The 14,955-nt window shown below is 45.7% G+C and overlaps 1 protein-coding gene across 1 annotated transcript in view; it reads right to left on the bottom strand.

Annotated features, from left to right (window-relative positions):
* The window catches only part of LOC138298467 (low-density lipoprotein receptor-related protein 2-like), a 1,267,625-nt gene that overhangs the window by 887,654 nt on the left and 365,016 nt on the right, over positions 1-14,955 (bottom strand). Inside the window, exon 10 of the mRNA XM_069236878.1 lies at positions 7,686-7,854. Coding sequence (XP_069092979.1) covers positions 7,686-7,854 — 169 coding nt within the window. The remainder of the gene's footprint in view (positions 1-7,685; positions 7,855-14,955) is intronic.

Below are 14,955 nucleotides of genomic sequence, written 5' to 3'. Positions count from 1 at the left end.
CTAATAAGACTGGCACTGCTGGAGATTTTTGATAGCGAGGAAGGGAGCAACCTTTGACCCTGCTTGCAGGTAGGTCACTCCCCGCTTTTCCCCACTGCTGCGCCGCCACCACCACCACTTACCGTTTTCTGCTTCCCTCCTATCTTCCCGCCGCTGCGTCCCCTCCCCCCTAGTTCTCTCCCTTTTTCTCCTTTTTTTCCCACTGCTGCGACTCCACCGCCCCAGATGTACCCTTCCTGATCGAAACCTGGTGGAACGACTCCTCGGCGCCCGACATCGCAATAGCCATCCCGGATGGCTACAAGATCATCCGTAGGGACCGCAGCAACGGAATCGGAGGAGGTATAGCCATCGCCCACAAATCGTCCCTCAAAGTCGACACCCACACCGACGACTCCCTCAAGAGCGCCGAACACCTACACTTCCGCATCCACACTGACCCCAACACTACTCTCAGAGGAACGCTCATCTACAGACCCCCCCCGGACCACGAGCACCATTCAGCGAATCCCTCACCAGCACCCAAGCACTCACCTCAATGGATTACATCCTCCTCGGAGACCTAAATTTCCACCTGGAGAACAACAACGACACCAACTCCACTACTCTGATCGACAACCTCGACAACCACAGCCTCAGACAACTCATCAACACACCAACCCACATTGCTGGCCACATGCTTGAACCCATCTTCTCCTCAAGCACCCACATCACCTTCAACCATACCACCGTACTCCACTGGAATGACCACCACTGCATCCATTCCACCTACAAAAAAAACATACCAAGCACCATCGCACCCAACAACCACCCCGCCGATGCTGGAACAAAGTTACGGAAGACCAGCTTACCAACGCCCTCTTCCAGAACCCACCCCCGACTCCACCGACCCCATCGCCAACAACCTCACCCAGTGGATCAACGACTGCGCCAACACCCCCACGCCACTCAAAAAACCCACCGACAACCAAGCCAGAAGAAAAGCCACCTGGTTCACCAACGAACTGCTAAATTCCAAACGTGACTGCCGGAAGATAAAAAAGGAATGGCTCCTCAAACGCACACCTGACAGCCTCACAGCCCACAAGGATGCCACCCGCAAGCACCACCAACTCATGAGATAAGCCAAACGATCCCACTTCAAAGACCGCCTGGACAACAACGCACACGACAGCAAAGAGCTCTTCAGCATCGTGAAAACTCTCCAACCTCAGGGCCAACGTTAACGCCATCCCTCCATCCCAAGAACTCTGCAACACACTGTCCACCTTCCACCAGAAGATCATCAACATCCACAACAGTTTTGACGCCACTCCCACGCCAGACCCCACCCCCGAACAATCCACCTGTGCAAACCACCCGACCTCCTGGACCAACGTGAGCGACAGACACAAGACCATGAACTCCATCCACTCAGGATCTCCGTCAGACCCCTGACCACACCAAGCATACAAAGCAGACGCCACCATCGCCCCCCAACTACGGAAGGTCATCAACATCTCCTTCGAAACAGCGACATTCCCTGAAAAATGGAAACATGCCAAAATCTGCGCCCTCCTCAAGAAACCTAAAGCAAACACTAACGACCTCAAAAACATCCGATCCATCTGCCTGCTCCCCTTTCCAGCAAAGGGGATTGAAAAAATAGTCAACACATAACCAGCCACCTCGAAGACAACGGCATCCTAGATCCCTCCCAGTCTGGCTTCAGACGAAACCACAGCACTGAAACCGCCCTTCTCGCCGCCACAGACGACAGACGCCAAATGAACAACGGCGAAACATCAGCCCTCATCCCTCCTGGACCTATCTGCCGCCTTCGACAGTCTGCCACCGCCACGTAACCAGAATTCAAGGAAAAGCCCTCGACTGGATCGTCTCATTCCTCTCCAGCAGAACCCAGAGAGTCCGCCTCCCCCCCTTCTGCTCCGAAGCCACCGACATCTGCGGCATCCCCCAAGCCTCAGCCCGACGCTGTTCAACATCTACATGGCCCCCCCCTCGCACAAGTGGCCCGACAACACAACCTCAACATCCTCACCTACGCCCACGACACCCAGCTCATCCTGTCACTCACCAAAGACCAGCGCACCGCCAAAACCAACCTCCACGAGGGGATGAAATCCATTGCCGAATGGATGAGAATCACCTGTCTGAAACTAAACTCTGACATGACGGAGGTCCTCATCCTCGGACCCACCCCCTCCGCCTGGGACGACTCCTGGTGGCCCACTGCACTAGGAACCCCACCGATACCAACCGACCACGCTCGCAACCTGGGCTTCATCCTCGACTCCTCCCTCACCTTGTCTGAACAGGTCAATGCAGTTTCCTCCTCCTGCTACAACACACACCGCATGTTCTGCAGAATCTACAAGTGGATACCGACAGAAACAAGAACAGTGACAGGCTCTAGTCAGCAGCAGGCTGGACTACGACAACGCACTCTACACAGGCATCCCAGCGAAAGACCTACTACGCCTCCAACACATCCATATGCCTCCACCCGACGGATCCTCAACGTACCCCGCCACCGCCACATCTCCCACCACCTGAGAAACCTTCACTGGCTCCCCGTGGACAAAAGGATCATTTTCAAGCTTCTTACCCACGCTCACAAAGCGCTCCACGACACCGGACCAGCCTACCTAAACAACAGACTCAGCTTCTACACCCCCACCCGTCAGCTCTGCTCCTCTAACCTTGCAGTTGTCCCCCGCATCCGAAGAAAGACCTCCGGCGGCAGATCCTTCTCTTACCTCGCCGCCAAAACCTGGAACACCCTCCCCACCAACCTGCGACAGACCCCTTCAGAAGACTCCTCAAGACCTGGCTCTTCGACCAGTAACGCCAGTTCCTCCGCCCCTCCACCCCCCCCTCCCCCTCCCCAGCGCCTCACGGGTATGTAGTGCGCTTTATAAATCCAACGATTAATTGATTGAAGGCTTAGCTCTCAACCTAAAAGTGGGATAGTTAAGTGGTGGCTGATTGACACGCGACCCCCACAGTTACTACCTTGGCCTGTGTTGTGGGTCACTGAGAACTGTAGCCATTCCTGCGAGGCAAGCTGTCCCCTTGACACACAGCAGTGTATAAGAACTTCACTGGAGGGGACACCCCAAAAACAAATTTCAAAGGCCAGACACTAAATCACGTGTCTAGATTTGAACTTTTAAGGTGTGAGCATGAGCCCATACTTTGTTGAACAATACTTTCATCAAGAGAGAACACTGCCAAGACTGCTGATGGAACCTGGACACAGGATCAAATTCTGCCAGTCTCCCTGCTGGGTGAGGTGCTATCACCCAGGAAGTAAAGGCCACTTGCTTTGAGCCTAGAGCACCAATCGTCTTCCTGACTGTGAGAAGGACTGTGTAAATTCTGCCTGCAAGACAAGAGTGCTGTGAAGCAGAAGCCAGGGCCCTCGCCTGTGTGTGAACTTTAGTCCAACATGTGCTTGAATGGGGCAACTTAGAAGACCAGTTTGTCACCCAAGAGGCAGCAGAAGTTGGCAACTCCAGGGTCTGGAGGGGCGTTGGTGGTGGTGGTGGGGGGTAGTAGGACTGCAGTTAAGTCAAGCCTGTCGCATGGTTTGAGGTGTCAAGGTTGCTGTAGAGAACATACACATTGCTTCTGTAGTCACAATAGGACAGCTGGCACGGGCTGCCCTAGGACTGGCTAGGCCAGAGGCATTGATGGCTATAAACTGCAAGAGGTCACAGACACTCAGAGAAAGGAAGCCAGAGATCACTAACAGCACACTGGTCTTCTTAGGATTACTAGCTGCCAATGGGTAGCATAAGACAGTCCTGTGTAGTTTAGAACTTGCATGAACGTAGTGCTAAGGCACTAGAACTTTTGAGGCAAAAGTATAAACTTTGGGGTGCACAGGACTGGTGTGGCCCACTTCTGGGGTCACCCCCATTATTTGAATGGGGAATAAGCAGCCGTACTAGAAAGGACAGAGGGACTTTGGCCTCTCCTCCCAGATAACACTAGCATGATGTCCTTAAGAGGGCTGTGTGGATTTAGTGCATCTCACATACTTTGTTTACACTAAATACTCCTTTTTCCCATAAAATCGACTTATTGCAGCTACTGTTTGTATGGTGAAATATAAGCCTGGGTATGCATAGTACCTACTGCCCTCTAATGGGCTTTTGATTGCTGACCCCTGCTACCACAAACTAAAATGTTGGACAGGGTAGTACTTGACCGTGTTACTCAGGACCAATAGTAGGTCGGGCCGAAGACGTTAGGCATAACATAACCCCTATGGACAAGCCCAGCAGTTCCTGCTTGTCCCATGACTCTGAAAGTGATTCTCAAATTGCTTACCCACCACATCTGTGAGCAATTCACAACCCAGTAAGTTTGTTAATTATTTTGTTTGCCGCAGACCTTGTGATAATTGTGTCTGAATGTTTTTCTTCGGTTTCCCAGATTCTCACCATATGCTATCCATACTAATCTCCAAATTCAAATGTCTTCTTTTAATTATTTTGTGCAGGTATGGCCATGACCAAGCAATTAATTAATTTTTATCATAAGAATCGTGTTAAAGTATCTTTCGCAATTATAGTAAAGCATAGGGAATAATTTATCCAACAGACAGGCAAAACGCTACTGGATCTGGAAGACTGTTGCATTAGCAAAAGTGTTTTTCTTGAAAAGATTTCCATGCGGTAACAAGTTTGAAATTCAATGGGGAAGATGAACCACTCCACCCCACTCTTGAAATTAACTCCCCACAGAACCACATTCTCCTCTTTCTCCCCATCCCCAAAAAAAGGAGGAATAGAAGTCTACTAAGAAAGGATTTTATGAAGATATTCCCAATCCTAAGGGGGCACGGGGGTTGCACTCCTGCAAGCACCAACAATAGAAGAAACAAATAAAAGAGTATACTGTCCCTTTTCCAAAGTGCCCCTCCCAAAAGGGTTCCTGCTCGCAGGGAACACAAGACATCAATATGAGCAGGTATCTTGTAGGGGGTTCCAACGCCACTTGAAGGGATTCATGTTCAGAGCTAAAAGGTCTACTTCAGTTCCAAAAACAAGATGAATCTATTGCACAACAGCGTATATGAGTTCACGTTCCATTAATCAAGTGCACCCACGTTAAGAGCAATGTTTAATGGCAGGCATGTGGAAATGCAGACATTGTGGTTATTTCAAAATTCGGATTTGTAAAAATGGCAACAAAACTCCTTCTCGGGTACAATCCAAAACTTGCCATGTTTGCCTCGATACCCAACTTCTAGTGGTTTAATGTATCAAACAAGTAACTCATGATTGCAACAACTCATTTTGATCCAGGTACTATTTTTAGATAACTCGCAGGAAGAATCTTGGAAACTTAGCTGCATTTTAATTTCACAGGTTGGACTTTAATACAAAATATTAAAATGAAATCCTTGACGTCTACTTTTTCCTCCAGTTTACGTTCATTATTTTATTAATTCAGTGACACGTTTGCTTTGGAAAAACCTTGGTATAACTACAAAAACTACCTCCTGCTGAGGGTAGAATCTCATTCAGACCGAAGTATGTACTTAAGCTCCCTCACAGTTGACCGCTTATTTTAAATCGAACAGCAAAGCATGTGGAAACTTTAAAATCAGACAATCTTGTTCAGCGCTTACAAAAACAATGGTGAGAAAGGTATTTTGCCTCTAAGCCTGCCTTAGAAAGCGGAGAAGGACAGCAAACCTTGTGTTGTCACTTATATAAGAACGATACTGTTCCACCTCTTTTCACCCTTTTCTTTTGACAGCACAACACACTTAGTTTGGCCATCTCTAAGACCCCTAAAGAATAAGTTAATTCCTAGGTACCTTTATAATCCAATGTTTGAGGGAAAAATTCAAATCCAACTAAAATCTCATTTCAGGAAAGGTTATGTGAAATAAATGGAAAGTTTCACAAATGTCAAATTACGGCTGGAGAGGTAAATCCTTAGTAGTTAATGGGTCAAAATATTCATAGACTTCAGAAAATGGTTTTGGGAGCAATGATGTTCTACCTGTCAAAAAACTGCAACTTGGGCTTTTCCGACGGTGACTCTATAGTACCCACCAAGTGGGTTAGATCACCTCCTTTCATCCGTTCTTGAGGGAGTGTTTTCACTGTGTGCACGTGACAGTGCTCAGTTCCAATACCAGTGAGAAACGTATTGTTAAAATAAGGGTGGTCGTACCGAACATTAACCCATTGTGTGGCAGTGCAAACCTTACTGGACTGGGTTCGCTGGAGCGCGAGACAGAAACCCTTATGCATACAATATTGGCACACCTGCAAAAGCAGTGTTAAGGCCACAGCAGGAATTGAGCGGAGCAAGTTAAATGTTGATCACGTATGGTGCATGCAGAAACCATGTAAAATTGTTGCTCTATGGGGATGATTTGATGTAGTTAATCTTAAATGTGCCTCAGACGTGAGTGTTTGCTCGGAATGTAATTTAAATTTAAGGAATCTTGCTAATTACTACTGCTTTTAGATTATAAATAACTTTTTTTTGTAAATATAAAAGAACCGGTTCTTTTAGGGGAAATAGTTTAAGGCTTTGAATGGAGGTATTTTTAACCTGCCCGCTTGTATAAACACGAATAATATTTGAACCCCTTATTAAAAAGCGATTTTTGAATAGAAAGTCTGCTGCAAATGGCATTGCTATAGGAATTCTGAAGAAAGGCTGTAAAAGTTTCTAACTTTAGTGTTGGACGACCAGTATTTAGAACTGTGTCCAGCAGTCAACCTGCTGTGTATTGATTCTATTCATTTGACAGCAAAGGTATGGCATGTATACAACTTCGCCGACAATCCGCCTATTGCGGTTTTAGGATGGTATGCTTATTTGAACGTTCATCAGATTTTAGTTTCCAAGTAAAATAACCGATTAGCAGTTTAAATACAGACTGTGCACAGCAGTGTCGATTAAATTAATGAGTGCACACGACTGTATGATTCAAGCATTGCAGTAAACCAGCAGGAGTTTGATAATTGTCGGTTATTGAGCACCAGTAAGCTGCTGGTGTGCAATCAATAACACGTTCTGGAAAGTATCTACCACTAAAATATTTTAAAATGCAGTTTGAGAAATTTACACAGTGAATGTATATCAATCCAGGCGGGCTGTAGTTGGCCATGCCGGGCTCTGACAAGACACCTGTTTACCGGTTGACTTCTGGTATCACTCACTCCATTAGAAGGTTCCAATCACAGAAATGATTGACAATCCCGCTTCGCATTCCCCATCACCACTCAGTTGCCTCAGACTTGGCATGTACTCCAAGGGCATGACAGGACACGTTTAGTCAGTGGGTACAATCATGAAACTGGTCTCCAAAAGAGGAAAGACAAAAACACTGGACAATTTAGTTCTAACAAGTTTTTCAAAAGTAAACGTAGGCCAAGATTTCACTATAAAATGCTATTTAAAGTTCTGTGCATGCCACATTGCACCTACTTGCTGCAAGTAACTTGACAAACCTGGATGAAACAGATTCATATATGCGCATGACAACTGACAGGATACCCCACTTATTGATCACATCCGCTTCCAGTCTGTCAAAGAATGCCTTGCATAACTAGCAGTCCAACATCTTTATATACAGGCACGTCAGATCTCCTAGAAATCAGTTTATCACCGAGTCTGAGAAATACTTTAGTTTAGGAATACAATACCTCTTTATATTCACTGATCCAGTACAATCTGCCGGTGATGTAGTCAAGGGTAAGTCCCACTGGCTGCTCCATGGGAACGGAAGCCAAAACCCGCCTGTCCGAGCCATCCATTCCAGCCACCTCTATGGCTGTATTTTCTTTTCGGCCATAGTTTATCCAAAACATGCATCTGAGGAGAAGAGAGATCAGAGCAGTACTAATTGAGGACAACCAGCAACATATTACTCTAGGAAAAGTATGCACATCTTATATTCTACTCGTGAGTAGTATCTGGCAGGGAAGCTACTCCACTGGAGACATTACAAAGATCAGTACACAACTGCAGATAAACCTTACCACTGCAACTGTACTAATGGCTTCATTGACGAACTGCAGTTTCTAATATTGCAAACATTACAATCATTTTTGTTATTGAGAGGCAATGGAACCAAGATGCGATTATGCATATGTTATACTGTTCATGTGTGCATTAAATAGCAAGCTATATACTCTCCATGTGACAAAAGCAAAGCCGGTCTACTCAACTTAACTACCTACTAGAACATTAGAAAAATCACAACTTTCCACAGAGGTAAACTTGTGTGCATAAATAGATCTACGGGCATAAACCCACCTTAGATGAAGATCTGAGAACATTTACTCAGAGATAATCTTACTCCCGAGTAAATTCTGCAAATGAAGATTTTCTGCAGTGGTTTGTTTGGTGTCCGTGTCCCCTGATGAGGATACCACGGGCGGAGTTCTTAAGGTCAGAAGCGTCAGTCTTCATTTTATGGACAATCAATATTCTTTCCAATTAGGATTTTCCTTCCCCCACATTTAGAGAACCTCCAAAATGGCTTACCTACTTGCTGAAAATGGAGCAGAAAACCCAGGTCTCTTCATTGTGCTGTGGTCAGTATGCCCTGCAAGGTACGGTCATTGAACCAGTTGAGAAAAAACACGGAACAAACATCCAGCAGATGATGAACTTTAGGGCATTCAGACCACTGTTCATAGGGTAAAAACACTAAGACTAATGATTTTCTACAACCAAAACAAATGATCCCCTAAACAAGGCTCACAAGCAGAGAAAGAAAAATAAAAACAGACGTCGAGCAAACCAACTGAAACAATTTGAAGACCCAACAAAAGGACCAAATTAATCGGTTTCCCATCAAGACAGACCAAAAGTTAAGACTAGATTCATCAAGGCAAAAATGAGACTACTACACTTCACCAGCCTCTTGTAAAACCTTGTAAAAGGATATGGCGCCATCAATGTTTTACCCACCCCTTCAATCAATAGGAGATGGGACTCCACAGTTTTCCAAGTCTCCTGGTTGTATTTCCATCTAACTTCAAAATTAGAGAATGAGATTATACTCCAACAGTTAGTACATTGCACAGCAGTTGGACGGTGGCATGGTAAATTACAAAACTATATATACTAGCATATTAGCTCGCTCAGTTTCAAATGTCAGCTCTGGTACTTTTAATAAAGAAATCAGCACTAGACTTAGCTAATCTAGTGAACATTCAAGAACTTTCTAGTACACCTTAGCAATTAATAGAGAAAATTGTGCTTATTTCATACAGAGATCGGGTTTCAGGCAGCTCCCTATAGAAACAGATTTGGTTTATCTTCATTCTAAACTCCATCAGTATGGAGCAACATAGTGGCAGGGTTAGAGCCATGGTGTATTTGTACCTACTGCAGGAGCTTACAGTTGCCCCCACGGACTGTAGGTATCCACTCAGAGCACAATGTTGCAATTATATGAAGTATTTGCTTAAAACCATAGAACAAGCAGTAGATCCACAATTTACCTGACTAAGATTTCCTCTGGGGTCCTGGCAAAATCTCTAATCCACCTCTTGCTAAATTCCAGGTTAACTTGCCACCACTTTTCTCAGCGTCCGCTTCATATCTTATGACACAGGTAATGAATTTTAGGATTTGCATGTAAATAATTCACAAGATTTGGAAATGAGCCATTCTTTTACATAGGGAACATGGATTGAATCCTAATCTGTACTGCTGGTTAACAGCCCCATTCCGAGATGGACCTTTGTTTACTGGTCAAAAATGTTGACTCCTACCAACAAGGCAATAGTCTCAGCAATTGGAAAGAAAAACTTGACGGTCTTGAAATACTTTGAAACTTTCACTCTGGTACTTTCCTCCACAGGCACAGCTGGTAATAGTCTTGCCTCAACTGCCTTGACTATAATGAATTATACTGCAGACTACCACAAATCCAAATTGGTTAATTTCCGTGTTTAAAAGCTCTTTTAAACATACTCAACAGGGATCAGATTATACCAAAATGTCAAAAATGTCATTGACTCCATGACTCGTTCAAGTAATGTTGTAAAAATTCATGGCTCATGTATAGCATAACATTAAATCAGATCAATTCCTCCATAACAGTCACCACATTTCAATAAGGTCTGATCAGAAAACCACCACCTGCTAAAGCAGAATAACACTCCAGAACAAAGCCTCCATTTAACACGGCTGCTCAGAAACCGATTAGTTATGATTGGGTATTGGTGCTCCACTACTTTATCTGTTCAGTCATACCCAGCAGCATGGTCAATGAAAAGAGGAATAACTGAGGAGTTAGAGGCATACCCTCCTGTTGAGCTTCTAAGCCAGATGTGGATGCATAGTACTGAAGCCTGTCACTGCCAAAGGCAGTGAGCTTTACTTGTGCTGACCAATTTGTTTACTTTTGAGAGAACCTGATCCAAATCCCAAGATCAATTATTTTAACTTCTTACTATAGTTACAGTACTCGTAGCTCAAATTGTTAAATGTTTTGATTTTTGGGTTGAAGATGGATTGCTCCTTTCCCAGGGGAAGTTTTAAACTAAAGTAGGCGTTGGCTCCCTGTTCTGCTCTGCGTCAGCAGGCTCCTCCTTCAACTCCAGCTAATTAGCATTGGCTGCCTCAGAGGCTAGATCTGCCCACTGGGTCTGCTCAGGCTTCCTTCCTGCAAAGAGATTTGAAGATTGGTACCAGCATGAAGACCTAGCATATAGGTAGATAACTGCTAAGGCATCAGGTTTTACTTTTCTGTTGCCCACCTTTGGTTTTACTTGCATTGTTGTATAGCTACTTTAGCCATGTTTTAGACAAGCTGTTTTAGCGGTGCAGTTTTATTTTCTTTATCTCATTGCACTTTCGCCTAGGAAAGCATCACGTTCTTAGTAGGACATTTACTCCACTTTGTGGTTTCTCCAAGGCTACAGTCAGATAGGGTTGCCGACAAGCGTGATATGATGTGTCTCCAACATTCACAGAAACACACTCATAGGTTCAGACCATTTTTTAGAATGTCAGCTGTTTTATTATAAACGACCCCTTTGTCCTAGACACGTTAGCAGGAGATTCCAGCCAGACCACAACTGTATGTGGATTGCTCAGCTGCAGCTACTTGCTTAGAAGGCCAGACCCCTGATCTACAGGAGGATGGTGTTTCTAGACTGCAGGCTTCTTCCTCCAGGTATGAGGGATGATGTACTCCAAGGGAGGGAAACTCGAGGGGTAGATTAGGCTTATTACGCTGTGCTCAAAAAGTGTAGGTAGGAGAAATATATACATCACTCCTAGTAAGAGTAAATCACAAGAACACTCCTACCATACTGTTAGTCACCTGATTGCTTTTATTGTGTTTTATCATCCTAGCTATTGCAATACATGCCTTTTTTTTAAATCTAAGATGCAGTTACTTCAATTAATCCTTACTGAACTATATTTTGCCACTGTTATCTTTACCTATATGAGATTTTCTGTAACAGAGAAAGGGATGGGATCTGATCGACCACTATTCCCCTGAGGAGTCTTTCTTGCCATGCACCCAGTTGCCACAATCATCTTGGCCAGAGATGAGGCACTGCTAGTTAGCCGGATAACCCAGATTAGGCAGACAGGGGATATGTGGTGTGGAATTCTACTTAGTAGCCACAATCCCTGTATAAGGAAATGCCTCCTTGGCATGGTTACCCCCTGACTTTTTGCCTTTGCTGATGCTAAGTTATGATGTGAAAGTGTGCTGGGACCCTGCTAACCAGGCCCCAGCACCATTGTTCTTTCCCTAAACTGTACCTTTGTCTCCACAATTGGCACAACCCTGGCATTCAGGTAAGTCCCTTGTAACTAGTACCAAGGGCCCTGATGCCAGGGAAGGTCTCTAAGGGCTGCAGCATGTCGTATGCCACCCTGGGGACCCCCCACTCGGCACATGCACACTGCCTCACAGCTTGTGTGTGCTGGTGGGGAGAAAATGGCTAAGTCAACATGGCACTCCCCTCGGAGTGCCATGCCAAACTCACACTGCCTGTGGCATAGGTAAGTCACCCCTCTAGCAGGCCTTACAGCCCCAAGGCAGGGTACACTATACCACAGGTGAGATCCTATGTGCATGAGCACTATGACCCTACAGTGTCTAAGCAAAACCTTAGACATTGTAAGTGCAGGGTAGCCATAAGAGTATATGGTCTTGGAGTCTGTCAAACACGAACTCCACAGTTCCATAATGGCTACACTGAAAAATGGGAAGCTTGGTATCAAACTTCTCAGCACAATAAATGCACACTGATGTCAGTGTGAAATCTATTGTAACATACACCCAGAGGGCACCTTAGAGGTGCCCCCTGAATACAAACCAGACTTCCAGTGTAGGCTGACTAGTTTCTGCCAGCCTGCCACACACCAGACATGTTGCTGGCCACATGGGGAGAGTGCCTTTGTCACTCAGTGGCCAGGAACAAAGCCTGTTCTGGGTGGAGGTGCTTCTCACCTCCCCCTGCAGGAACTGTAACACCTGGCGGTGAGCCAAAGGTTCACCCCTTTTGTTACAGCACCACAGGGCATCCCAGCTAGTGGAGATGCCCGCCCCTCCGGCCACTGCCCCCACTTTTGGCGGCAAGGCTGGAGGAGATAATTAGAAAAAGGAGGAGCCACCCACCAGTCAGGACAGCCCCTAAGGTGTCTTGAGCTGAGGTGACTCCTGCTTTTAGAAATCCTTCATCTTGAGAGTGGAGGATTCCCCCAATAGGATTAGGGATGTGCCCCCCTCCCCACAGGGAAGAGGCATAAAGAGGGTGTAGCCACCCTCCAGGACAGTAGCCATTGGCTACTGCCCTCCCAGGACTAAACACACCCCTAAATTCAGTATTTAGGGGCAACCCCAAAACTTAGGAAACTAGATTCCTGCAACCTTTACAAGGACTGCTGGCCTGAAGTCCTGCAGAGAAGACGGAGACAACCACTGCCTTGGCTCCAGCCCTACCAGCCAGTCTCCCAACTTTGAAGAAAACTGCAACAGCGACGCATCCAACAGGGACCAGCGACCTCTGAAGCCTCAGAACTGCCCTGCACCCAAGGACCAAGAAACTCCAGTGAACAGCGGCTCCGTTAAAAAACCTTGAACTTCCTTGCAACAAACAAACAACTTTAAAGGCTTCACGTTTCCCGCCGGAAGCGCGAGACTTCCCACTCTGCACCCAACGCCCCTGACTTGACCTGCAGAAAACCAACACCTCAGGGAGGACTCCCCGCCAACTGCGAGCCCGTGAGTAAACAAAGACGACCCCCCCTGAGCCTCCACAGCGACGCCTTGCAGAGAGAATCCAGATGCTCCCCCTGACCGCGACTGCCTGTAACAAGGGACCCGACACCTGGAACCAACACTGCACCCACAGCCCCCGGACCTGAAGGAACCGAACTCCAGTGCAAGACCCTCTGCCTAGCCCAGGTGGTGGCTACCCCAAGGAGCCCCCCCTGTGCCTGCCTGCATCGTTGAAGTGACCCCGTGTCCCTCCATTACTTCCTATACAAAACCAGATGCCTGTTTGCACACTGCACCCGGCCACCCCTGTGCCGCTGAGGCTGTACTTTGTGCCTTCTTGTGTCCCCCTCCCCCCCAGGTCTGCCCCCTGAGGACGTGGGTACTTACCTGCTGGCAGACTGGAACAGGAACTGGGGCACCCCTGTTCTCCATAGAAGCCTATGTGTTTTGGGCACCTTTGAACCTGACCGGCCCTGACCTGCTGGTGTGGTGACTTTGGGGTTGCCTTGAACCCCCAACGGTGGGCTAGATAATTAAACAGGGTGCAAAGTGAGGAGATGTGGCGCTAAGGATGTCAAAGTACCCTACGTGTTATGACAGGGGAACCCCAATAGGGGAAACACCCTACCCCTAGAGGTATAAACAACCTCAAAACTAAAACAATACACAATAAGGGTCCCCTATTGTAGAAGCCTAAAAGTTAATTGAAGAGACAAATCACATAGAATAAAATTTCATATAACAGTCCATTTCACACCAAGCAGGTTCAAAAGTCCAACGATGAATCCAAAATTTATTTAAAAAGATTGAAAAAATTCAGAACATCCAAAGTAATTTGTATTTCCAGCCAAAAAATTCAGAACATCCAAAGTAAATTGTATTTCCAGCCAACACGTGTTTCGTCTTGGGAAATGTTTACATCCCTTCCGACTTCTTCAGGGCTTATTAGTCAACAACACTTCAAAAACAAGTAGACATGAGTGTATCCAGATCAATATGTGCTTCAAACGTAAGTGCTATCCAAATGATATTTCCGATCAAGATCTGTTGAGTAAGTAAATAAGTATTTCAGAAAGCGGCATCTCCAAAGACGCTACCTATGCCCCAACTTTGAGACTTGTAAGTGTTTTACTTACCTTCAAAACTAATCTTTACTTACCTCATCCAGGAACTGTTGATTTTTGCACTGTGTCCACATTTGAAATAGCTTATTGCTATTTTTACAAAGACTGTACGTGCTGTTGTTTTCATTCAAAGTTCCTAAATTATCTAAGTGAAGTACCTTACATTTAAGGTATTAACTGTAAATCTTGAACCTGTGGTTCTGAAAATAAACTAAGAAAATATATTTTTCAATATAAAAACCTATTGGCCTGGAGTAAGTCTGAGTGTGTTCCTCATGTATTGCCTGTGTGTACAACAAATGCTTAACACTACCCTCTGATAAGCCTACTACTCTACCACACTACCACAAAATAGAGCATTAGTATTATCTATATTTGCCACTATCTTACCTCTAAGGGGAACCCTTAGACTCTGTGCACACTATTTCTTACTTTGAAATAGATATACCGAGCCAACTTCCTACACCCTGTGATCCTGTCTCCCAAATCCAGTAGCTTCATTAGCATAATGAGAACCTATGCAACATGGCGCCACCAACTTTTAGTCAGGCACCAATATTTGGATCCTCTGAAGTATCTGTCTCATTT

Source organism: Pleurodeles waltl, chromosome 1_2 (genome assembly GCF_031143425.1).
Source record: "Pleurodeles waltl isolate 20211129_DDA chromosome 1_2, aPleWal1.hap1.20221129, whole genome shotgun sequence".
NCBI classification, from domain to species: domain Eukaryota; kingdom Metazoa; phylum Chordata; class Amphibia; order Caudata; family Salamandridae; genus Pleurodeles; species Pleurodeles waltl.
This window is presented reverse-complemented; position numbering and strand designations above follow the sequence as displayed.